This window comes from Aotus nancymaae, unplaced genomic scaffold (genome assembly GCF_030222135.1).
Source record: "Aotus nancymaae isolate 86718 unplaced genomic scaffold, 86718_ANA_hifiasm-v0.15.2.pri h1tg000028l, whole genome shotgun sequence".
Lineage (NCBI taxonomy): Eukaryota > Metazoa > Chordata > Mammalia > Primates > Aotidae > Aotus > Aotus nancymaae.
This window is the reverse complement of record NW_026988441.1, coordinates 24,151,177-24,176,595: the sequence shown is the minus strand read 5'-3', so window position 1 is coordinate 24,176,595 and position 25,419 is coordinate 24,151,177. Positions and strand designations below refer to the sequence as shown.

The 25,419-nt window shown below is 44.6% G+C and overlaps 1 protein-coding gene and 1 pseudogene across 3 annotated transcripts in view; both read left to right on the top strand.

The window, feature by feature from the left end:
• Window positions 1–8,570: 8,570 nt before the first annotated feature.
• Window positions 8,571–25,419, top strand: part of LOC105726268 (zinc finger protein 726-like) — a 52,473-nt gene continuing 35,624 nt past the window's right edge. The window contains exons 1-5 of one of the 3 annotated variants that reach the window (XR_001109486.3): window positions 9,301–9,386; window positions 14,609–14,691; window positions 14,962–15,010; window positions 15,693–17,606; window positions 18,995–19,475. Coding sequence is in view for 1 of the 3 variants with exons in the window: in XM_012465672.2 (XP_012321095.2) it covers window positions 9,309–9,386 (78 nt within the window). In the remaining 2 variants the exon portion in view is untranslated. Of the gene's footprint in view, window positions 8,973–9,227; window positions 9,387–14,608; window positions 14,692–14,961; window positions 15,011–15,692; window positions 17,621–18,994; window positions 19,476–25,419 lie in introns of those variants that run through there. The other 2 variants (XR_001109485.3, XM_012465672.2) reach the window with 2 other exon arrangements.
• LOC105727246 (small ribosomal subunit protein uS5-like) lies at window positions 19,489–22,115 on the top strand (annotated as a pseudogene).

Genomic DNA, 25,419 nt, shown 5'->3' with positions numbered 1-25,419 from the left:
GCTGACTAGTTGGGACTACAGGCGTACACCACCATGCCCAGCTAATTTTTGTATTTTTAGTAGAGAGAGGATTTCACCATGTTGGCTAGTCTGGTCTCGAACTCCTGACCTTGTGATCCACCAGCTTTGGCCTCCTAAAGTGTTGGGATTACAGGCATGAGCTACCGTGCCCGGCAAGTTAAGACCTTTTGTATGTTCAGTCTGAGTACACAAGTCAGAATCTCAATGGTTGACTGAATACATGCATGAAAGCCTTAATCTTTGCTGGGGACTATGTCTCCTTAGTGGAGTCACAGCTAGGCAGGTATGCTGAATCTTGGTCTGAGAGTCACCAGCCCACATGTCAACCAAATCCATGTGTGAGAGTCAATTTTCAAACTTTTGGCTATGTCCAGGTGTGATATTCAGAACTTCAACAGTGAGCTGTGTTCATGTGGAAAGATGACAATCTTTACTGTTGGCTGGGTGTGCATAGGAGTGTCACAATGTCACCTGTGTTCTGGGCCCTGTTACAGAACTCTGTACGAAATGAAAGCTTTATAAAATATGCCTAATATTGACTTTGAGTTTGTATGCCATTAATATAAAAAAAATATGCATGATAGTCACAATTTGTTCTGAGACTTGTATTCTAGTATGGACTCATAATTGTACCTGTGGACCTAAGCCCATGTATTAGAGTCAACATCTCTCTAATTGGCTGGGTCCAGAAAGGAGAGTCCTCACCTGCCTTTGAGCTGGGTTTAGAAATGAGTCACAACTTAACTGTGGTTACATGATCACATGTGACAGTCACAGTTTTTACTGTGGACTGCATTCACATGTGCAATTAAGGATCTCTTCAGTGGGCTCTGTCCATGTGTGAGGTCTACAAGGCTAACATTTGGTAGGTTGTGCATAAGAGAAACACAATCTCACCTGTGTGCCTGGTCCTGTGATGACACCCTTTGTACATTTGGTGACTTGCAATAACTTCCTGAGAGCATACTGACTTTATATATATACATATATATACACACACACCCCTCTATCATGTGTCAGATATTCATATAACACAGATAAACATGGTTCAATATTGCTACCCTGTAGGAATTTATTAGCATGAATAGATGTGGAAATAATTTATTCTAGAGTATAATGCTTGTACATAAAAAGACTTACAAGGTTATTGAGGTAGATGAATGGTAGTAGTGATCAATTCTGCCGCTGACATAGCAAGTGAGGAAATCAAGGAGGGCTGTATAGAGGAGGTAACATCTGAGTGGGTGTCAGAGTTTAATAGAAGTTTTTGTGTCAATGCTGATGCAGAGTATACCATTTTGAATAAATTATTTTAAAATAATTTTACCCCTTTGAAATGTATTTAGGAATTTTCCCCAATGAAATAATAGTACACAAGCATAAAAACAGTTAAAAAATGTGTTTTTTTCCTCAATCTTTTATTCTTTGTACACACATTGGTGATCAGCCAATCAGATGTTGGTATTGTGGAGAAAAGCCAGGTATGATTCTTGCCCTTGGACCCTTGGATTCTTTCAGATTTTTGAAGAAATGTATATATATATATTATATTTATATATTAATGTATGTATATATTATGTATATAAAATACATATATAAGATGTATATATTATACATTAATATATAAGTATATTTATTTTACACAAGTATTATATATAATATATATATTTTAGGAAAAAATATATATTTTATATATACATTTTTTTCCCCTAAAAGACAAGAAGAATTCATCCTAGTAAAGCAATGCAAGAACCTGCCAGCAAAATGTACATGAGGCCTTTAGTGGGTACAGTTACCATGTCTCATGGGAAGGTGGTCATTGAGTAATTTTTTTGAGACAGAGTCTTGCTCTGTTGCCAGGCACCAGGGTGGAGTGCGGTGACGTGATCGGCTCACTGAACCTCTGTCTCCCGGGTTCAAGCAATTCTGCCTCAGCCTCCTGAGTAGCTGGGATTACAGCCGCGCGCCACCATACCCAGCTAATTTTTGTATTTTTTAGTAGAGATGGGGTTTCACCATGTTGGCCAGGATGGTCTCGATCTTTTGACCTCGTGATCTGCCTGCCTCAGCTTCCCAAAGTGCTGGGATTACAGGCATGAGCCACTGCTCCCTGTGGTCATTGAGTAATTTAAAGGGCAGGATGGGCATGAGAGAATGTTTTGAGTGGTACCATGGCCTGACTTGACTGTTGAGTCAGACATGTTTGTGTTCCAATTAGCACCCACTACCTGTTTGTCACAATGGAAAGATTTTTTTCACTTATTTCAACTACAGCTTTTCAATAACTGGAAATTATATTTTATCAGTAGAGATTAAAAGATGTTTTAAAAGTCAAAGACCCTAAAAGGTGGGTTTTAGAAAAATCTAGTGATATATTTTATTTGATAAAGATTCTTATTTACCTTTATCTTCCCCTGAGTTAGCGTAACTAGTTTCTCATGTCTGTTCTTTTTGGGGGTGATTTCAAATAAAGAATTACAGGGCTTTGGCAGCTGGGTGCAGTGGCTCACACCTTTAATCCAGCACTTTGGGAGGCAGAGGAAGGTGAATCATCTGAAGTCAGTTTGAGATCAGCCTGGCCAACATGGCAAAACCCCATCTCTACTAAAAATACAAAAATTTAGCCAGGCGTGGTGGCGGGCACCTGTAATCCATGCTACTTGGGAGGCTGAGGCAGGAGAATCCCTTGAACTCAGGAGGCAGAGGTTAAGTGAGAGAAGACTGTGCCACTGCGTTCCAGCCTGGGTGACAAGAGTGAAACTCCATCTCAAAAAAAAAAAAATAAAAGAGAGAATTACAGGGCTTTGGTTTGGGAATGCTACTAAGGAAGATAAATAGAGAAAACTCCTCAAATCCCTCTTCTTTTTTGGCTATAGAAAGTGAATACATTACCACAAACAAATGGTGACTTGTATGTATTTGTCAAATCATCATCTCCCCTTTTTTGCTGGGTCTAGAATTTGTAACAATGGACATCTCTGTTCTGTATCCTTTGTTTGAATGTCCAAGTTAATGCTAAATTTTATGAGATGGAACTTGGCACTTTCTAGAAATGTTTACATATGGTTATTTATTTATGAAAATATTTAAATGACATGTTTATTGTCTGAAAGGGATAGATACTTCAGCTTTTCATGTTGAAGTATAAAATTGTTTTATAATTTTTTTAAACTCTGTGTTTTAGTGATTTTGCTCTTTTCTTCAAACACTGCTCTTATTTATTTATTTAGAGTCTCGCTCTGTTGCCCAGACTGCAGTACAATGGCACAATCTAGACTCACTGCAAACTTCGCCTCCCTGGTTCAAGCAATTCTCCTGCCTCAGCCTCCCAAGCAGCTGGGATTACAGGCATGTGCCACCATACCTGGCTAATTTTGTGTTTTTAGTAGAGATGGGGTTTCATCATGTTGGTCAGGTTGGTCTCGAACTCCTGACCTCAGATGATCCACACGTGTCGGCCTCCCAAACTGCTGGGATTACTGGCATGAGCCGCCACACCTGGTCGGTCATATTTTTATGTGTTGATTTTTTTCAGTCCAGATGCATAATCTTACCCCTGGACATTCCTGCCAGTGCGATTATAACATATGACTTTACCCAGAACCAGAGTGAATTGATGCTCCTGCCTGGGCCCAGCCCACAGAAGGGATTGTTACATATCACCCAGGTGATGTGACTGTTCTACTGCCTTGGCACTTCCCACAGTGGGCATTGTGACGTATCACTGGGTCCTGTACCCGGGTGGTGTGGCTCTTACACAGGTAATGTGGGTCTCTTCTCCTCCCTTGCTCTTGCTCACAGAAGGGATTGTGACATATCACTGGGTTCAGCACCTAGCTAACATGACTTTTCTCTTCCTAGGTTTTTCCCACAGGGAATATTGTGACGTCACTGAGCCTAATACTAAAGTGACATTACTCTTTTGTTATGCCACTGCCCTCAGGTGGCCTGGTGATATATTGCTGGGCCCAGAACAAATGTGATATGAGACTCCTGCCTGGACCCTGCCTACAAGGTGCATCGTAACGTATCTGGGACCCTTTGACTATTTTATTATTTTATTCATTTGAATTCTATTTTTGAGACAGAGTCTCGCTCTGTCACCCAGGCTGGAGTGCAGTGGTGTGATCTCAACTTACTTCAATCTTTGCCTCCTGGGTCCAAGTGATTCTCCTGCCTCAGCCTCCTGAGTAGCTGAGGCCTCAGGTGTGTGCCACCATGCCTGGCTAATTTTTGTATTTTTAGTAAAGACAAGGTATCACCATGTTGGCCAGGTTGGTCTCAAACCCCTGACCTCAGCCATTCTGCCCGCCTCAACCTCTCAATGTGCTGGGATTACAGGTGTGAGCCATTGCACTTGGCCTCCTTTGACTATTTTACGTGACTCTTCTCTCTTACTTACCTGGATGTTGCCCAAAAAGAGATTGTGACATATCTTTGGGCCCAGCACCCAGGTGAAGTAACTCTTCTCTCCTGCCTGGGCCTTGCCCACAGAAGAGAGAGTGATTTATTGCTGAGATTAGCATACAGGTGATATGATTCTTCTGCTGGCTCCCAGAAGTCACTGTAACATATATCTGGGCTCATAACTGAGATTGTGGCTCTCTTCTCCTGTGACCTGTCCACAGTGGGGATTGTGACAAATTGCTTAGCCGAGCACCTCCATGATATGACTCTTTTCGCAGGCCTGAGCTCTGCCCACTGCAGCGATTTTGACACATAGCTGGGCCCACCTTAAAAGTGATGTAACTCCACACTTCTGCCTGAGCCCTACCCATGAGGGGCACTGTGGCTTATCTCTGAGAGCCTTAATTGGGTGATATGACTCTTTTTTTTTTTTTGAAACAAAGTCTGGTTCCATCACCCATAATTTAGAAGGTGCGACTCTCTTGCCCTGGAATGGGTGCTGTGACATATTGCTGAACTCATTGCCTAGGTGCTGTGACTCTCGCATGGGCTCTCCCCATAAGGGGTAGTGTGGCATATTGCTGAGCCAGTACATAGGTGATGTGACTATTCTCTATGGCTTGGGATTTGCTCAAGCAGGGATTGTGATGTGTTGCTGGACTCATCACCGATGTGTTGTGACTCTCCTCTTCTGCCTAAGCTCTGCATGCATTGCGTCTTGTGACACATGCATGGATTCAGCACCTAGGTGATACAACTTTATGGCATGGGAACTGCCCACAGAAGTATTATGACACATCTCCTTTCCTTTTATTTGAACCTTTTATTTGTACCGTTTCTGGCATATTTTGCGTATAGTGACATATCATGGAGTTCAACATACATGAGATGGGAGGCTTCTGCCTGAGCCCAGGACATAAGTGGACTTGTGATGTATCTTTGCATTTATTATCTTGGAGATTTAACTCCCCTTTTCTGCCTGCACACTGACCACTGGGAAGATTGTGATGAATCACTGGTCTCGGCAATCAGGTGATGTGTTTTTCCTGCCTGGTCCTTGCCCACAGATCATTGTAACATATCACGGTGCCTAGCATCCAGGTGATGTGACTCTGCTGACTGTGTTCTGCTTTCAGGAGGAGATTTTAACATATCCCTAATCGAGCACCCAGGTGGTGTGACACTTCTGCCCTGTCCTTGCCCTCAGAGAAGATCATGACATGTCACTTCCCCAAAACACAGGTGATGTGAGTCTACTGGTCAGTCTCTATTCACTGGTGGGATTGTGATGCATATCTTGTCCAAACTTACACGTGCAATAATGACTCTCATACCTCAAAACAACCAGTAGCAGATACACTGTGTCTCATAGCCAGGGTCAGGAAAATGGGTAATGTCTTGTGTCTCCTCTTTGTATGAAGGTCATAAAGAATTAACACTGTCTCACATACTGTGCAAAGTTGTCAAGAGGTACAGAGAATGTCCTAACAGAACTCAGCACACACAGCTGGGTGCAGTGGCTCACGCCTGTAATCTCAGCACTTTGGGAGGCTGAAGCGGGTGAATCACGAGGTCAAGAGATCGAGACCATTCTGGCCAACATGGTGAAACCCCGTCTCTACTAAAAATACAAAAAAATTAGCCGGGCGTGGTGGCGCGCGCCTGTGGTCCCAGCTACTCGGAGGTTGAGGCTGAAGAATTGCTTGAACCTGGGAGGTGGAGGTTGCAGTGAGCCGAGATTGCGCCACCGCACTCCAGCCTGGAGACAGAGCAAGACTCCATTTCAAAAAAAAAAAAAAAAAAAAGAACTTAGCACACAGGGGAGGTTGTGACACTCATATACATAGCCTGCCAACAGTAAAGACTCTCATTCTTCCACATACACACAGCTCATTGTTGAGGTTCTAAATCTCTTATGCAGAAAGTTGGAAATTGAATCTCATATGTTAATTCAATCCATAGGTAAATTGGTGTCTCTGAGACCAAGATTCAGCACACCTAGGAATTGGTGACTTCACTAAAATGACACAATTTGCAGGAGGGATTGAGGTTCTCATATACAAGTCCAGACCATCATTGAAATTATCACTCATGTATTTACACCCAACACACAGAGGGTATTATGTCTCATACCTAGAACTAAGAAATGTGTGAAATTGTTAATCTCATACCTCGACCTTAATTCAAGTGTGTTTGTGACATACACCTTTTTTTTCTCACCTGAGTAATTTGACTTTCCTGCCTGGGCCCAGTGTACAGATGGGATTGTGCCATATTGCTGGACCCAGCATTTAGGTGATGGGAGTCTACTCTAATTTCACAGAGGGTGTTGGACAGAGGGCATTGTCACAGAGGGCAAGGGAGGACTGTGGCATATCACTGGACCCAGCACCTAGGTGATGTGATTCTCCCGTTTTTCCTGGGCCTTGCATATTTTGGGCATTGTAAAATATTACTCGGTCCAGCACCTATGGGATTGCATGCTCCTTCCTGGGCTCTGCCCACAGGGACCTTGTGACATATGTCTGTATCCATGACCTAAAAGATGTGACACTTCCTGCCTGAACCCTGCCCTGCACAGGAAAGATTGTGACATATTCCTGGAAGCAGACACCAGGTGATGTGGCTCTTCTGCCTCTGTCTTGCCCCCAGGGAGCATTGTGACATAGTGCTGAGCTCAGCACCCAGGTGATGTGACTCTTGCCTGTGCTATGCTTTCGGGAGAGAATTGTAACATATCCCTGGCTGACCACCCGGGTGATGTGACACTCCTGCTTGGTTCCTTCCCTCAGGGAAGATTGTGAGATATCCTTGGCTGAAATCCCAGGTGATATGACTCTCCTGCTAATTCCCTACCTGCAGGCTAGATGGTGACATATGCTATAGTCAGCTTATAAGTGCGATGATGACTCTCATACCTCTAGTCAACTATTAGAAGAAATAGCATCTCTCATAGCTCAACTTAGATATGTGAGTCACATCCTTAGTTTTCTCTTTTTATGAAGGTCATAAAGAATTGCCATACTCCACATATCATATGATGTCCTTAAGTGCTACGAAGAGTGTTATCCCAGGATACAGCACAGAGGTAAGACTGTTTCTTATATGCCCACCTCACCAACCATTAGGATTATCACCTTCACACATGGAAAGAGCCCACTGCTGAGGTCTTGGATCTCACATGCAAACACTGTCCACAGTTGGAATTGTGACTGTCGTATGTGAGCCTCCAGCCACAGATGAGATGGTGACACATTTCTAAACTCAGAACATAGCAGATGAGGACTCTCCTATCTAAACCAACCAACTGGAGAGATTTTGCCTCTTATCCCTGGGCTTAGGGCCGCAAGTATGGTCCTGGATGCTTACAAACATGATTATAGAGTAAATTGTGACTCTCATTCATACTGGATAAAAGCTTTGAGTAGTATAGACAGTGTACTAGCAGGACACCGTGGTTCATGCCTGTTATACCAGCACTTTGGGAGGCTGAGGCGGGTGGATCACTAAGTCAGGAGTTCAAGACGAGCCTGGCCAACATGGTAAAACCCTGTCTCTACTAAAAATACAAAAAGTTAGCTGGGCATGGTGCTGGGTGCCTGCTGGGTCTGTCCTGCAGACCCTGGCCGATGGACGAAGTGAGTACTCAGACACAGCTATACAGTGTAAGAGCAGTTAGGTGACAGCCCAGCCCTAGAGGCCGGACAGCAGCCCCGAGAAGCTGGAGCTGCTTGCTTTTATTCAGTGCAGGCATAATGCCGAAAACCTGGAGACAACACAACCTGTAGGTAATTAACATTTATTGTTCCCCTTTCAGGGAATGTCACTCGCATGGATGATCGAAGATAAGTTCCTGGTCAATATAAGTAAACAAGCCCGTTTAAGATACATTTGTCTACACTCTATCGTATCTACTCCTTGCCCTCTATCTCAGGGTTATAAAACCACTGCCTTCAGCTCCTCTCCCCCAAGGCTCTGCAAAACCTTCCGACCTTTCAGAAGGTTTGCCTCCTTTCACTATAGTTTTTCCCACCACTCCGACCAATCCCTCACAGACGCCTGTCATTCCAGCTACTCAGGAGGCTGAGGCGGGAGAATCACCTCAACCTGGGAAGTGGAAGTTGCAGTGAGCCAAGATTGCACCATTGAACTCCAGCCCAGGTGACAGTGCAAGACTTCGTCTCAAAAAAAACGCAAAACAAACAAACAAAAAACCAGAGTGTACTAAGAAGAACCAGCACACAGAGGAGACTTCTGCAGTTATATGAACATCCATGAAACAGTGTACATCATCTTCTGACATAAACACAGCCCATTTTTGAAGTTCTGAATCTCACACGTAGAGGAAGTCAAAGGTAGAAAATTTGACTCTCAGCCGGGCGTGGTGGCTCACGCCTGTAATACAAGCGCTTTGGAGGCCAAGGCAGGCAGATCACCTGAGGTCGGGAGTTCAAGACCAGCCTGACCAACATGGTGAAACCCTGTCTTAAAAAAAAAAGAAAAGAAAAGAAAATTTGACTCTCATAGGTGGATCCAGTCCTCAGGTGAGTTGGTGACACTCAGAGCAAGATTCAGCACATCTATGACACTGTGACTTCACTAATTAGACAAAGTCCACAGGAGGAGTACAGGCTGTCAGGTACAAATTTAGTCCACCGTTGAGATCGTAACTCCTGTTCTTAGGCACAACATATAGGAAGGGTTAACTTCCTATACCTAAAACTGGAACATGTGTGGGATTGTTAATTTTATCCCTGCACCTTCCTGCAGGTTTAATTGTAATATTTTTCTTTGTCCAGAACCTGAGTGATCTGACTCTCTTGCCTAAGACCAGCCCACGGATGGAATAGTGACATACTGCTGAACCCAGAACTGAGGGGATGTGGCTCTATTTTTCTGCACTGGTGCTGTTCACAGGGGACATTGTGACATATTGCTGGGCCTTGCATTTAGGTGAGGTAAGTCTCCTCCCCTGCCTCGGTACTACCCACAGAAGGCATTGTGACATGTAGGTTATGTGACTCTCCTGCCTGTCCCCTGACCACATAAGCAATTGTGACATATTGCTGGGTCTGACACCCTGGTAATGCAGCTCTACTGCCAGCAAGCAGCATTATGACATATATTTTCACTCATCACGAAGGTGATGTGACTGTCTTCTCTGGCCTGGTCCCTGCTCACGGGGGAGTTGTGACATATCACTTTGCTCAGCACCAAACAAGTGTGATTTTTCTTTCATCCTAAGTTCTGCTGGCAAGGAAGATTGAGACATAGTGTGAGGCTCTACACCAAAGTGACATTACTGTTCTGCCTTGGCCTGGACCTCAAAAGGCATTGTGACATATTGATGGGCCCAGTGATAAGGTGACATGAGTCTCCTGTATGGGCCCTGACAACAGAGCATTGTGACATATCTTTAAAAGCATCAACTATTTGATGTGACTCTCCTTTTATACCAAGGCTTTCCTCATATGAGAGATTGTGACATACCTTCTGGCCCAGAAAACAGGTGATGTATTTCTCCTGCCCGAGCGTTGCTCACAGGAAACACTGTGATACATCACTGGTCTCAGCACCCAGGTGATGCGACTCTGCTGTCTTTGTCCTGCTTTCAGGAGGAAATTTAACATACCCCTGACTGAGCACCCAGGTTTTAACTCTTCTGCCTGGTGCCTGCTCTCAGAGAAGATTGTGACATATCCCTGGCCTATTATTTAGAGGATATAACTCTGCTGCTTGCTTCCTATCCACAGGGGAGATTGTGACATATATCTTTGTTCAGATCATAGGTGCAATGTTGACTCTCATATCTGAAATCAACCAATAGGAGACATACTATTTCTCATATGTGGGCTTAGGAAAATGGGTAAGATTCTGGCTCTTCCCAGAGAGGAAGAAGGAAGTAGGAAGGTCAGAGAAAATTACACTCTCTCACATATTGTATAAAGCCCTTGGTGATACAGAGAGTGTCATAACAGGGTCCAGAAAACAGATGAGATTGTGTTTTCTGTGTGCACTTTGTCAGCTGTTAAGATTGTCACCTTCATTCATGGACAGAGCCTACTGGTGAAGTCTTAAATCTTACAGGTGAATGCAATGCAGAGTTGAAATTGTGACTGCCGTATGTGAACATCAGGCAACAGCTGAGGTGGTGACTCATTAGTAAGCCTAGCATATAGGCAGGTGACAACTCTCATATCTGGACCCAGCCATTACGGAGATGTTACCTCATATCTGGGCATGCAGCCACAGGTACGATCATGGGTCCATACCAGCACAAATGTCTCCCAGTCACAAAAGATTGTGACTCTCAGGCAAACCTTATAAATTCCTCGGGTGGTACACAGAGTGTTCTAACTGGGCTCAGCTTACAGTTGAGGTTTTGACACTCGTACACACCCAGCTGGCAATAAACATTGTCATCTTTTTATATGAACACAGTCCACTGGTGTTTCTGAATCTCATATGCATAGACAGTCTCAAGTTGGAAAATTTACTCTCGTAAGTGAATCCAGTCCAAAGGTAAGTTGGTGACTTTCAGACCAAGATTGAACACACCTGTTAATCTGTGATTCCACTAAGGTGACATACCAATAAGAGGGATTGAGTCATTCAGCAATTCAATTCATTCTAAAAATTGTGGCTTATATGCTTAGACCCAACATACAGGAGGTGTTGACTCTCTACGAAGATTTGGAGTATGTACGGGATTGTTAATCTTATCCCTAGTCTTTCCTGCAGGTGTGATTTTGATATACAAATTCTGCCCAGCACGTGAGTGATTCTTCAAAATTGGCCCAGCCTACAAGTAGGACTGTGCCATACTGCTGGACCCAGCACCTACGTGGTGTAACTCTATTCTCCTGCCTTGGTGCTACTCTAAAAAGACATTGTAACATATCTCGGAGCCTTGCACCCAGGTAATGTGAGTCTCCTCTCTTGCCTTGGTGCTGCACACAGAAGTGGGATATGTACAGGATTGTTAAAACTCATCTTTGACCTTCCTGCACATGTGATTGTGACACATGCCTCTTTGTAGAAGCTGAGTGAGTTTACTCTCCCGCTCGGATTTAACCCACAGATGGAATTGTGACATATTGCTGGACGAGAAACTAGGTTATGTGACTCTATTCTCTTGCCTCTGTGGTTTCACATGGGGCATTGTGACATATCACTGGACTTTGCACCCAAGTGATGGGAGTTTTCTCTCCTGGTTTGGTGCTGCCCACAGTGAGCGTTGTGAAGTATTGCTGCCATCCCCACTAGGTTATGCTACTCTCCTGCCTCTGCTTTGCCCGCATGAGTCACTGTGACATATTGCTGGGTCTAAAACCCAGGTAATGTAATTCTTGTTTGGGTTCTGCCTGCAGGAGCCATTGTCACATATCTCTGCTCATCACCTAGGTGATGTGACTCCCTTTTTCTGCCTAGTTCCTTCTCACAAAAGTAACATTGCTAGGCCCAGTACCTAGTGGTGTGACTCTTTTCTTTGTAGGATCCATCTGCAACAGAGATTGTAACATACCTCTGGGTCTAGCAGCATAATGATGTTACTGTTTTGCCCTGGGCTGTCCTCAGAAGGCACTGTAACATATTCATGAGCCCAGCGCCAAGGTGATGTGTGTCTCTAGCCTGGACCCTGACCACAGGGAGCATTGTGACATATCTCTTGGCCCATCAGATGTTTAATGTTATCCCGTCCCCTCTTTTACCCTGTGTTTTTCTATAAGAGACATTGTCACAAGTTTCTGGGCCCAGCACCTAGGTGATGACTTCCTGAGACCTGTCCATATGGGAATTGTGATATATCACGTGGCCCAGTACTTACTTGATGTGACTCTCCTCTCATGCCTAGGCCCTGCTTACGGGTGGGATTGTGACACATAGGTTGGCCTAGCCCCTTGGTTATGTTACTCTCCTCTTATTCTCCAGTCATTTTCACAGGGGGCATTGTGACATATGGCTGGACTGAGAACCTAGGTGATGTGACTCCCCTCTACTGCTTGAAATATACCCAAAAAGAGAGTTTGATATATTACTTGGCCAGGATCTTAGGTGATTTTACTCTTTTCTTCTGCCTAAGCCCTGCATACATTATGTATTTTGACACATTACTGGAGCCAACACCTAGGTGATGTAACTCTCCTGCATGGGCTTTGCCTACAGGGATATGATGATGTATCTTTTCATTCATCACCCAGGTGGTGTGACTCTCCACTTATACCTGGGCCTTGATGAAAGAGGAATTGTGACATATCCCTGGATCTAGCACTTAAGTGATGTAACTCGTCTTTATTGCCAGGGCGTGGAATGATGAGTATTGTGACATATCTCTGGGTCCCACACCTAGGGGATGAGAGGCTCCTGTCTGGGCCCTGCCCACAGGAGGCTTTGTGGCATGTGTCTGGCCTCATTACCTAGAAAGAGGTGACTCTTCTCTTCTACCTGCATTCTTCCCACAGAGAAGATTCTGACATCACTGAACCCAACAATTAGAAGATGTTTCTCAGGCCTGCCGTGGTGGCTCATGCCTATAATCCCAGCACTTTCGGGGGCTGAGGGAGGTGTATCATGAGGTCAGGAGTTCGAGACCAGCATGGTCAACATGGTGAAACCCCATCTTTACTAAAAATAGAAAAATTAGCTGGGTGTAGTGGCAGGCACCTGTAATCCCAGCTACTGGAGAGGCTGAGGCAGGAGAATCATTTGAACCCGGGAGGTGGAGGTTGCAATGAACTGAAATTATACTATTGCACTTCAGACTGGGTGACAGTGCAAGATTACACATCAAAAAAAAAAAAAAAGAAGAAGGACAAGGAGGAGGAGAAGGAGGAGGAGGAGGAAGACATAGTTTCTCTCCTGTCTAATCTTTGCCCACAGGAACATTGTGACATATCCTTGGGCTCAGCACCCAGGTGATGGGACTCTGCCACCTGTTCCCTGTCTACTTAGACTATTGTGAAGTATAGCTGGTTTCAATACCCAGGTGATGTAACTCCTGCCAGGCCACTGCCTTCCAGGGATATTGTGACATAGCTTTGTGCCAATCACCCAGGAGATGTGACTCTTTTCACTTGCCTGGTCCTTGTTCACTGGGGGATAATAATATGTATTGCTGGTTTTAGCACTGAGCTGATGTGACTTGTCTCTTTTTCCTAGATTCTGACTGCAAAAAAACTGATGTATCACTAGGCCCATCAGCAGTTATTTTGCCTGGTGTGCCCCTTAAAAGACATTGTGACATATTGCAGTGCCCAGCACCAATGTAATTTATCTCCTGACTAAACCCTGCCTACTGGAGGCATTGTGTCATATCTCTTGGCTCATCAACTATTTGATGAGCCAACTCCTTTCTTACCTGGGCTTTGCCAGTAGTAGAGATTGTGACCTATCTCTGGGCCCAGCACCTAGATGTTGTGACTCTCCTCCCCTGCCTGCTCCATGCCCACAGAAAAGAGAGTGACTTATCGCTAGGCTCAAAACACAAGTGATTCAACTTTTCTGCATGATCCCAGCCCACACGGCTTATTGTGACATCTCTAGGCTCATCAACTAGATGATGTGATTCTCCTTTTCTTCCTGAGAACTGTCTAGAATGAGGATTGTGACACATCACTTGGCCCTGCACCTATGTGATATGACTCTTTTCTTTTCTCTGGGCCTATCAGTTCGGGTGGTTATGTCATATAGCTTAACTCAGCCTCTAGGTTGTGTGACTCTCCTGTTTTTCCTGAGTCCTACCCACAGAGGTCATTGCAACATACCTCTGAGCCCCTAATTTAGGTAATTTGACTCTCCTGCCTGGGGCTTCCCCTCAGTAATTTTTGTGACATTTTTTGACTCAGCACCTGGATAATGTGACTCTTCTCCACTGCTTGGACTCTGTCACAGAAGGTATTGTGATGTATCACTAGGCCTAACACCTAGGTGAAGATACTGTCTTCTGCCTGGACCCTGCATAAATTGTATATTTTGACATGTCATCCCTTGATTCAGGACATGTGTGTAATTTTTAATTTCATCACAAGACTTTTCAGCATACACCTGTAATTGTGAAACTGTGACATATGCCTTGGCCCAGCATCTGAGTTATTTGTCTCTTTTTCCTGAGCCCAGCTCACGGTGCCATATTGCTGGTCCCAGAGCCTTGGTAATTTGATTCTATTCTGCCTTGATACAGCCCACAGGCATCATTGTGACATATCGGTGTGCATTGTACTCCCGTGATGTGAGTCTCCTCTTCTGCCTTGGCGCTGCCCACAGGTATTTTGTGATACATTTCTGGATATATGCTATGTAAATTTTTTTCTTGTGCCCTAAACACATAGGCCATTGGAATATTGCTGATTCCAACACCCAGGTGATGTAACGCTTCATCCTGGACCTGTCTACAGAGGACATTGTAATATATGTCTTTAGTAATCACCCTGAAAGTGTGACTGTCTTTTCCTGCCTGTTCCCTAATAACAGGGCGTATTGGGACATATTGTTGGGCCCAGCACCTAGCTGATGTGACACTTTTCTTTTTTTAAGGTTCTGCTCACAAAAGAGATTATGACATATGACTGTGCCTAACACTAAGGTGATGCTACTTTTCTTTGCTTTGGCCTTTCCCTTAGAAAGCATTGAGACATACTTCTGGGCCCAGCACTAAGATGATGTGAATCCTCTGCCTGGACCATGCCCATGGAATAGACAGTGACTTGTTTCTGGGGCATGTTATTATTCTTCGTGGTCCCTGCACACAGGAGTCACTGTCAGACATGTTTGGGCCTCCTACCTAGATGATGTGACTCTTTTCTTCTGGAGTTTGTCCACAGTGGGAATTATGATATGCCACTTTCTGGAGTTCCTATATGATATGACTCTTCCTCATTCTTGGCTTCTTGCCACTGGGGTGATTGGAACATAAAGCTGAGCCCAGCACCTAGGCTGTGTCTCTTTTTTTGTTTATGAGCCCTACCCACAAGGGACATTGCGACATGTCTCTAGACTTCTCAACTAGATAATGTGACTTCTGCCTAGGCCTCTCCTCAGGGGTATTGTGAAATAGTGCTGGCCCAAGAACCTAGGTGATGTGACTGCTACTGCTTGGGGTGTGCTTCAGAAATTGTGCCCTGCTTTCAGGAGAGGGTGGTAACACCTCTGGTAGAGAACCCTGTGATGTGAGTCTCCTGCCTGGTGCATGCTCTCAGGGAAGATTGTGACATAACCCTGGCCCAGCATGCACTTGATGTGACTCTCATGGTTCTCTCTACCCACAGGTGGAATTGTGACATATAACTTGGCCAGGTACACAAATGTATTGATGACTTTCATACCTCGAAGAAGCCAACAGGAGAGATCATGTTGCTCAAAGCTCTGCTTAGGTAAACAAAGAAGATCCTGGGTCTTTTTCTTCATAGAGAATTATCACTCTTTCACATATATAAAGCCACAGTGTGTTACAGAGAATGTCATAAAAGGGTTTACCATGCAGATGATATTTGTCCTATGCGCACCCCACCAATCAAACCGGGAGACCCCTTTATGACTGTAAGGAAACAGTAGACGAGTTGTTCTCAAGCTGAGGAGACCTTACAGACCAGCCCCTCAGGGACCCAGATGTTGAATATTCTACAGATGGGAGCAGTTTTGTGCTGGAAAAGCTCCGTCGGGCTGGGCATGCAGTGGTAACACTGGACTCAGTGGTGAAGACTCAGCCTTTGCGCACTGAAACGTTGGCTCAGAAGGAAGAGCTGACAGCCTTAACAAGAGCTCTTTTGCTGGCAATAGACAGTAAGGTTTACATTTATACTGACTCCAAGTATGCCTTTGACACATTTCACGTTCATGGAGCTATACATAAGGAGAGAGGAATTTTAACTGCTGAGGAAAAAGAAATAAAATACAAGGAAGAGATTTTACAGCTCTTAGATGCTGCATGGGCTCCGAAGAAAGTGGGTGTTATGCTTTGCAAAGGGCACCAAAAGGCAGGGATGCCAGAGGCCAAAGAAACAGGAAAGCAGACAGGGAGGCAAAACGGGCAGCAATGATCACACTGAACTTTAAAGAGAAAGTTTTAGCTCTGCCCCTCCTCCCAGAGCCCCCTCTCCAGGAAGCCCTGAGTTACTCTCCAAATGAGGCCTGGTTTGCCCAAGAAACTGGAATATATATTGAAGGAGGATGGTGATCGATGGGAGATTGGCCATTGCTGAGATGGTGGCTCCTAGATTTGTGAAGCAGTTCCACCAAGGAACTCACATGGAAAAAACGGCACTAGGAATGCTACTAGGGTGCCATTTCTACATGCCCCAGCCTACTGCCATCACCTGAGCCATTTGTGAATAGTGCCTAGCCTGTGCTCAAAACAACCCACAGCAAAGTCTCACTCAGACCCCAGGAATTTATGAAATGGGAGCCATGCTCCCCAGATTTGGACTGCCTCTAACTCCAGGGTCAGACAATGGACTGGCATTTGTAGCTGAGATAGTTCAGGAACTAACAGCCACTAAAACTAAAGCGGAAGCTGCATGCCACCTACTGGCCACAGAGCTCGGGAAAAGTGGAGCGCATGAACAGGAGGACACTCAAGCAGCTGCTGAAGAAATATTGCCAAGAAACTCATCTAAGGCGGGATCAGGTCTTGCCCATGGTCCTCTTGAGTCAGGTGCGCCCCCACTAAACAAACTGGGCATTCGCCCTATGAGATTTTGTATGGCCAGTCACCCCCAATCATAAGTCAGATTAAGGGTGATCTCCAGGAGCTTGGGAAACTAACGAGAAGGCAAATGCAGGCCTTAGGGACAGCCATGTAAAGTGTCCGTGGTTGGGTACAGGAAAGAATACCTGTAAGCTTAGCAGACCCAGTACACCCCTTTAAACTTGGGGACTCTATTTGGGTTAAAAAGTGGAATTTATTTACTCTGGGACCCATATGGAATAGACCCCGTACTGTAATCTTGTCCACTCCCACTGCTGTTAAAGTTGCAGGAATCGTGCCTTGTATCCTCCACAGTCGGCTGAAGTCGGTGGCCCAGGACAAGTGGACCTGTCAGTCAAACCCAGACCACCCGAGCCAGCTGATCCTACAATGAGACCGGCTGCTGACAAAGACAACAGTCCTGCTCTGGTCGCTCCGGAAACTGACTAGTCTACGCATGGCTGAAGCTTGAATTGTAATCAGGAAAGAAAATGTGGTTAGAAATTTTAACTCTACTGATTTTTCCTTGTGCTGTTAGCTGTTTTATTATTAGGCTGTTGCTGTGCTCAATGCCCTCGTCCAGGAAGGGACCTCTTTTGTCCCTGGTGGGTGTAAAATGGTACTTTTTATTTTGTTCTTACTCTTCCCCATCAAGGCACTTCCTTTATTTGTGCCAAGCAGTGGGCTCATAAACGGGCACCCCCACTGCTCTCACATCATGTGTTCGGGAAGCACAATAACTAGAACCTGTTATATCACACTTACTATGAATGCACAGTCACCCACCAAGGAAGAGGTACTCACAATCAGACAACTATTCAGTCTGTGATCCAGGAAATGGCCAGTCTTATATATGTTATGACCCTAGGTTCACACCTGGAACCTGGTTTGAGATTCATGTTGGGTCGAAAGAAGGGTACCTTCTAAACCAAACCCAAGTCTCCCCTTCCCATGGTGGGGGATCATATCCCTATACTTTAATCTCTGCTGATTAACTGTCACAAGTAGTTTCCCTTCCCTTGTGATCTCTAGTTCTGTGGGGTATTCTAACAGCTGTCACTGGAAAACCTGTTCGTCCTCTGATTGCCCTGCCAAATCCCCAGTAATAGCTTGCTGGCACTGTGTGACATGGTCCACAAACCAACAATGACACGTCCTGCATACAGAAGTACCGATGGCACATGATTGTAAAGTAACCTGTAATCCTGTAAATCTCATGATCTTAAAACCAGATCTGCCCATATGGACTACAGGCTACCCCATGACAGTACAATTTGGGGTTCACCCAAAGGCCTATTTACATATTGTCAAAAAGGCTTGGACTCGTCCATCCCAACAATTTCGAGTTTTTGAGTCATTCTATGAGGATATCAAGCAGGAGTTGCCTGAACACTCCCCTTTGGCTAAAAACCTATTTGTTCAGCTAGCTGAAAACATTACTGCCAGACTATGTATCTCCTCATGCTATGTTTGTGGGGGAACCAACATGGGAGACCAGTGGCCATGGGCGGCAAGGGAATTAGTGCCAGAAGGTAACTTCACTTTGACTGTCATCCCCCTAACCTATGCTTGCAGGTCAGAGCATCTGGCTTTTAAAAATCTCTATTCGGGAGGTTTTCATTGCTTGCTGGGGAAAAGCCTTTACAAACCTGGTGGGAGAATTAACTTGCCTGAGACAATATTACAATGAGACAGTAGGGAAAACTCTATGGTGGGGCGGGAAAAATAATTCCTCATCACCCCAGTCAAATCCATTCTCTGATTTCCCTTCTTTAAGCAACACTTGGTACAAACTCGAAGCTCCAAATACCTGGCAAGCACCCTCTGATGTTCTACCGCGCTTTCTGAAGTGCGCGGCCTCTGAAATCGTCTTGCCTCTTTTAGGTTCTGCTGAGCTGTCGGGACAAGGGCTCCGGAACGTGGGAGAGCCAAGCTCCTGCTTCGGGAAACTTGCTGTTACTTTGCACTGGAGACTCGCTCTGAATTATTTTTTGCACAAGATCAAAAAACCCTCTCTTGGGGTCTGAATCTGAGTCTCTTTTCTGTAACAAAACCAGTAATAAAAATTTGCCAGTTGGAGCCAGGTGCAGTGGCTTACACCTGTAACCCCAGCACTTTGGAAGGCTGGCAGATCACTTGAAGTCAGGAGTTCGAGATCAGCCTGGCCAACATGGCGTAACCCCATCTCTACTAAAAATACAACAAATTTCCGGACGTGGTGGCGTGTGCCTGTAATCCCAGCTATTCAGGAGGCTTAGGAAACCTAAATACTCATCCAGCAGCTCCTAGATCTCAAAAATAAATTCAGTGAAGTTTCGGGATACAAATTCAATGTGCACATATTAGTGGCATTGGTACAAACCAACAGTGACCCTGCAAAAAAATAAAATAATTAGGAATATACCTAACAAAGGCGATGAAAGATCTCTACAAAATAACCTATAAGACATTGTTGAAAGATACCATAGATGACAAAAACAAATGAAAACACATCCCATGCTTATAGATGGGTAGAGTTAGTATTGTAAAAATGGTCATACTACCAAAAGCAATCTACAAATTCAATGCAATTCCCATAAAAAAATTATTATTCCTCACAGAACTAAAAAACAAAATCTAAAATTCATATGAAACAAGAAAAAGACCCTGTATAGCCAAAGCAAGACTGAGCAAAACAAAACTCAACTCAAGATTGATCAAAGACGTTAAAACCTGAAACTATAAACATTCTAGAAGGTTTTTTTTTTTTTTTTTTTTTTTTTTTTTTTTTTTTGAGACAGGGTTTCACTACATTGGCCAGGCTGGTCTCGAACTCCTGACCTCAAGTGATCCACCAACCTCGGCCTCCCAAAGTGCTGGGATTACAGGCGTGAGCCACCGTGCCCGGCCTTAGAAGGTAATATTGAAAAAACATTTGTAGACATTGGCTTTGGCAAAGAGTGTACGACCAAGAACCCAAAAGCACATGCAACAAAAACAAAGACAGATGAGGCTTGATTAATTATCAAAAGAAGATACACCAATGGCCAACAAAAATAGATAAATTACCTAACATTACTAATGATTAATGATGAGGAAAATGCAAATCAAAACCACAATGTGATACCACCTTATTCCTGCAAAAATGGCCATAATTAAGACATCAGCTTCTTCTTAGATAAAGCGGTGGCTTCCGCGGAGGTTTCGGCAGTGGCATCCGGGGCCGGGGCTGGGGACGGGGCTGGGGCCGAGGCCGCGGAGCTCGCGGAGGCAAAGCCGAGGATAAGGAGTGGATGCCTGTCACCAAGTTGGGCCGCCTGGTCAGACATGAAGATTAAATCTCTGGAGGAGATCTATCTCTTCTCTCTGCCCATCAAGGAATCTGAGATCACTGACTTTTTCCTGGGGGCCTCTCTCAAGGATGAGGTTTTGAAGATTACGCCGGTGCAGAAGCAGACCCGTGCTGGCCAGTGCACCAGGTTCAAGGCGTTTGTTGTTATTGGGACTACAATGGTCACGTCGGTCTGGGTGTTAAGTGTTCCAAGGAGGTGGCCACTGCCATCCGTGGGGCCATCATCCTGGCCAAGCTCTCCGTTGTCCCCGTGCTCAGAGGCTACTGGGGGAACAAGATCGGCAAGCCCCACACCGTCCCTTGCAAGGTGACAGGCCGCTGTGGCTCTGTGCTGGTGAGCCTCATCCCCACGCCCAGGGGCACTGGCATCGTCTCAGCACCTGTGCCCAAGAAGCTGCTCATGATGGCTGGTATTGATGACCGCTACACCTCAGCTAGGGGCTGCACTGCCACCCTGGGTAACTTTGCCAAGGCCACCTTTGATGCCATCTCTAAGACTTACAGCTACCTGACCCCTGATCTCTGGAAGGAGACGGTATTCACCGAGTCTCCCTATCAGGAATTCACTGACCACCTCGTCAAGACCCACACCAGAGTCTCCGTGCAGAGGACCCAAGCTCCAGCTGTGGCTACAACATAGGGTTTTTATACAAGAAAAATAAAGTGAATTAACATTGCAAAAAAAAAAAAAAAGAAGAAGAAGAAGACATCAAAAAATAATACATGTTGGCATGGCTGTGGTGAAAAGGAAATACTTTTACACTGCTGGTGGGAATGTAAGCTGGTATAACTACTATGGAAAACAGTATGGAGATTCATTAAAAAACTAAAAGTAGAGCTACCATTTGATTCGGCAATGCCACTACTGGGTGTTTAAACAGAGAGAAAGAAGTCATTATATGAGTAAGACACTTGCACATGCATGTTTATAGCAGCACAACATGCAATTGCAAAAATATGGAAGCAGTCTAATGCCCATCAACTAATGAGTGAAAGAGAAAATTCGGCATATATATATGAATGAATGCTACTCAACCATAACAAGGAATAAAATAGTAGCATTTGCAGTAACCTCAACAGAGTTGGAGACCATTATTCTAAGTGAAGTAACTCAAGCATAAAAAAAAAATTGTATGTTCTCACTTATAAGTGGGAACTAAGCTATGAGAATGCAAAGACGTAAGAATTATATAATGGACTGTGTACTTGGTGGAAAGGATGGGAGAGGGTGAGGGATAAAAGACTACATTTTGGGTACAGTGCACACTGCTTGGGAGATGGGTGCACCTAAATCTTAGAATTCACTACAAAAGAACTTATCCATGTAACCAAACATCACCTGTACCTTAAACACTTTGGAAATAATAATAATTAAAAACAAAAACCCCCAAACTCCATAAGTTTGACTTTCTATGCTTTGGCTTTTTTTTTTTTTTTTTCAAAAGGGTCTTACTCTATCATCCAGAATAGAGTGCATTGGCTTGATCGAGGCTCACTGCAACCTCGACCTCCTGGGCTCAGGCAATCCTCCTTCCTCATCCTCCTAAATAGCTGGTACTAAAGGTGCAGGCTACCATGCTGTTAATTTTTGTATTTTTTTTAAGACATGTGTTTTTGCCATGTTGTTCATGCTGGTCTCAAATTCCTGGGTTTAAACAGTCTTCATTTCTTGGCCTCCCAGTACGTAAGCCACCATGCCTGACCAGAATTTGTTTTTGTTTTTGTTTTTTAGATGGAGTCTCACTCTGTCTTCCGGGTTGTAGTGCAGTGGCATGATCTCAGCTCACTGTAACCTTTCTGCCTCTTGGGTTCAAGCAATTCTTCTGCCTCAGCCTTCTGAGTAGCTGGGACTCCAGGCACATGTTACCAGGCCTGGCTAATTTTCTTTTTTTTTTTTTTTAGTAAAGATGGGATTTCACCATATTGGCCAGGCTGGTCTCAAACTCCTGACCTCATGATCCCCCCACCTCCGCCTCCCAAAGTGCTGGGATTACAGGGATGAGCCATCACGCTCGATCCAGATTCTTTCTTTAATATGATATAGAAAAGCTAACTATATTTAAATCTGTGAGTTAACAGAAATTTGAGAAAAAAAAATCTTTTATTTAAAATATAAAAGGAGCCGGGCGCGGTGGCTCACGCCTGTAACCCCAGCACTTTGGGAGGCCGAGGCGGGTGGATCACGAGGTCAAGAGATCGAGACCATCCTGGTCAACAAGGTGAAACCCCGTCTCTACTAAAAAATAGAAAAATTAGTTGGGCATGGTGGCGCGCCTGTAATCCCTGCTACTCGGGAGTCTGAGGCAGGAGAATTGCTTGAACCCAGGTGGCGGAGGTTGCGGTGAGCCGAGATCGCGCCATTGCACTCTAGTCTGGGTAACAGCGAAACTCCGCCTCAAAAAAAAAAAAAAATTAAAATAAAAATAAAATAAAATATAAAATGTTTTTTATCTACAAATATTGATACAAAACAGTTCAAAATACTTCCCAGAGATTTCACTAAAAATTCATTTGTTTAGGGTTAATGTAATTAACGTATATATAACTAAGACTACTAGGTGTAAAAAGAACCAATTCCTCCTAGAAAATGTATAAACAAAGTCCAGGCACGGTGGCTCACGCCTGTAAACCCAACAATTTGGGAGGCTGAGGCAGGAAGATCACTTTGAACTGAGGAGTTCGAGACCAGACTCAGCAACATGGCAAATTCCAGTCTCTACTTAAAATACGGAAATAAACCAGGCATGATGGTGCACCCCTGTAATCCCAGCTACTCCAGAGGCTGGGGCTGGAGAATCTCTTGAACCTGGGAGGCGGAGATTGTAGTGAGCAGAGATGGCACCACCGCACTACCGCCAGGGTGACAGAACAAGCCTCTCTCGAAAAAACAAAAACAAAACAGAGTGCATAAACAAAAGCAAAATATGCTTTTGATGAAGTAAATTAGAAACACTTTGTCTACTTTGAAATTACTTAAAGTTTGTTTCAAATTACAAAAATAAAAATAATGTAGATTACAATAAAATAGAAAAAGTTGAAAAATGGCCAGGTGGGATCGCTCACGCCTGTAATCTTAAAGTGCTTACAGGTGTGAGCCACCGCGCCCGGCCTGATTTTCTCTTGAACAATAATTTTATGTATTATTAACATACATAAAATATTTTTGATCACATTTTGAATACGATGAAAAGAGAGAGAGCAAAGAAGAGAGAGCATTTTCCCGTGCTCTGGGGTGCGCCTGGCTCAGTTCAGGGAGGAGCTGCCTGAAAGGGCTGCAGCTTAGGCTGTCACTCTTTCTTGATTCCGCCCAGCGTCTGATCACATCTTCTGTCACTCAGGGCCAGAGAAGGCGGGGTCTTAAACGTTATCCAATCAGGGACGTTGGGCTGGGAACGATCCAATCTGGCACTCTGCTGGAGCGGACAGGGCTGCTTCCGGGATATGGCGGGGCCTTTGTCTCTCGTTGCAGCCGGAGCTCCGTGTCTTGTCTTCATTGCTCTGTGTCCTCTGCTCTTAGAGGTCCAGCCTGTGTGGCTCTGTGACCTGCAGGTACTGGAGATCCACAGCTAAGACGGCAGGATCCCCTGGAAGCCCAGAAATGGTGAGAGCATCCGGTCCAACATCCCGAGAGAGGGGACGGGGCTGGTTGAAACAGGTGGGAAGTGACTGTGTTGGGGCTCCGGCATCCCCTCAGTCAGCTCCACAATCTGCACCCCGAGTTCTCTTTGCCCAGCTCGGCCGCAGTCCCCGTCAGCCATAAGATGGGGGCTACGCTGACAGTCGGGCCTCCGGCGTCCTGTCTTCCTTGCGCAGTGACTGTATCCTGGCCTGGAGCTCTCTCTGAGCAGCACCGCGTCTCTCCCAGATTGTGTGGGTACCTCGCGAGGATTGTCAGGGCAGAATCTGACCCAGGGTGAGGCTTCACGAATGGGATGAGCTTTGGTCCGTGGAGATGCCAGGCCCTCTTTTTTTCTATTAAAAATTTGTGGGTATCACCGCGAAAATATTAAATAATTTAATAAAAGAGTGATTCAAAAACTGTAGAGCACCCAGCTGTGGTTTGTAATCTGTGGTCCATGGAAGAGGCTTGAAGGAAAGATTTTTATGAGGCTCGTGATAAAGGAAACCACATTCAATAATTGGCTAGGTACAGTTACGTAGGTTTTTGTTTGTTTTTGTTGTTGTTTTTCGTTTTTTGAGATGGAGTCTTAGTCTGTTGCCCAGGCTGGAGTGCAGTGGTGCCATCTCGGCTCACTGCAACCTCTGCCTCCTGGGTTCAAGCTATTCTCCTGCCTCAGCCTCCCCAGTAGCTTGGATTACAGGCACCTGTCACCACACCTGGCCAGTTTTCTTTATTTTTAGTAGAGACGGGGTTATACCGTGTTGGCCAGACTGTTCTCAAACCCCTGACCTCAGGTGATCCACCCACCTCGGCCCCCCAAAGTACTGGGATTACAGGCACGGGCCACCGCAACTGGCCTAGTTTCTTAATTTTATAATCAAGGTGGAAGTATCCTGCTTATGTAATCAGAGCTTAATTGGCAACTTATAGTTCGTTAAGCCTGACTTTTGTTTCCAGCAATGTCGTAATTTACCAAAAAATGCTCTTGAGTTTAGTTTTTTTTTTTTTTTTTAAGAAGTCCGGGAATTAGTGCCACCTCAATCTAATTGCCTGCCACTTAATTATTTTCACACTTCACAGGGCACTGATTTTTCCCTGCATTGTTCACGTGTGTTTCAAGCAGGGCCTCAAGTGTACCCCTAATTCCCTATTCCTTCAACCTAACTCTGGCTTGCAGTAAAATACTGAATTTCCAGTTTTGTCTGATATCCCAAATGCTAATTTCCTTTCCCTAATTCACTTTTATCAACTATTTGTCCTTTAGTGTAAATTTTTTGATACCTATTTTAATTAATTTTTTTTATCTTTTTATTTTTTGAGACAGAGCCTTGCTCTGTTGTCCAAGCTGGAGTGCAG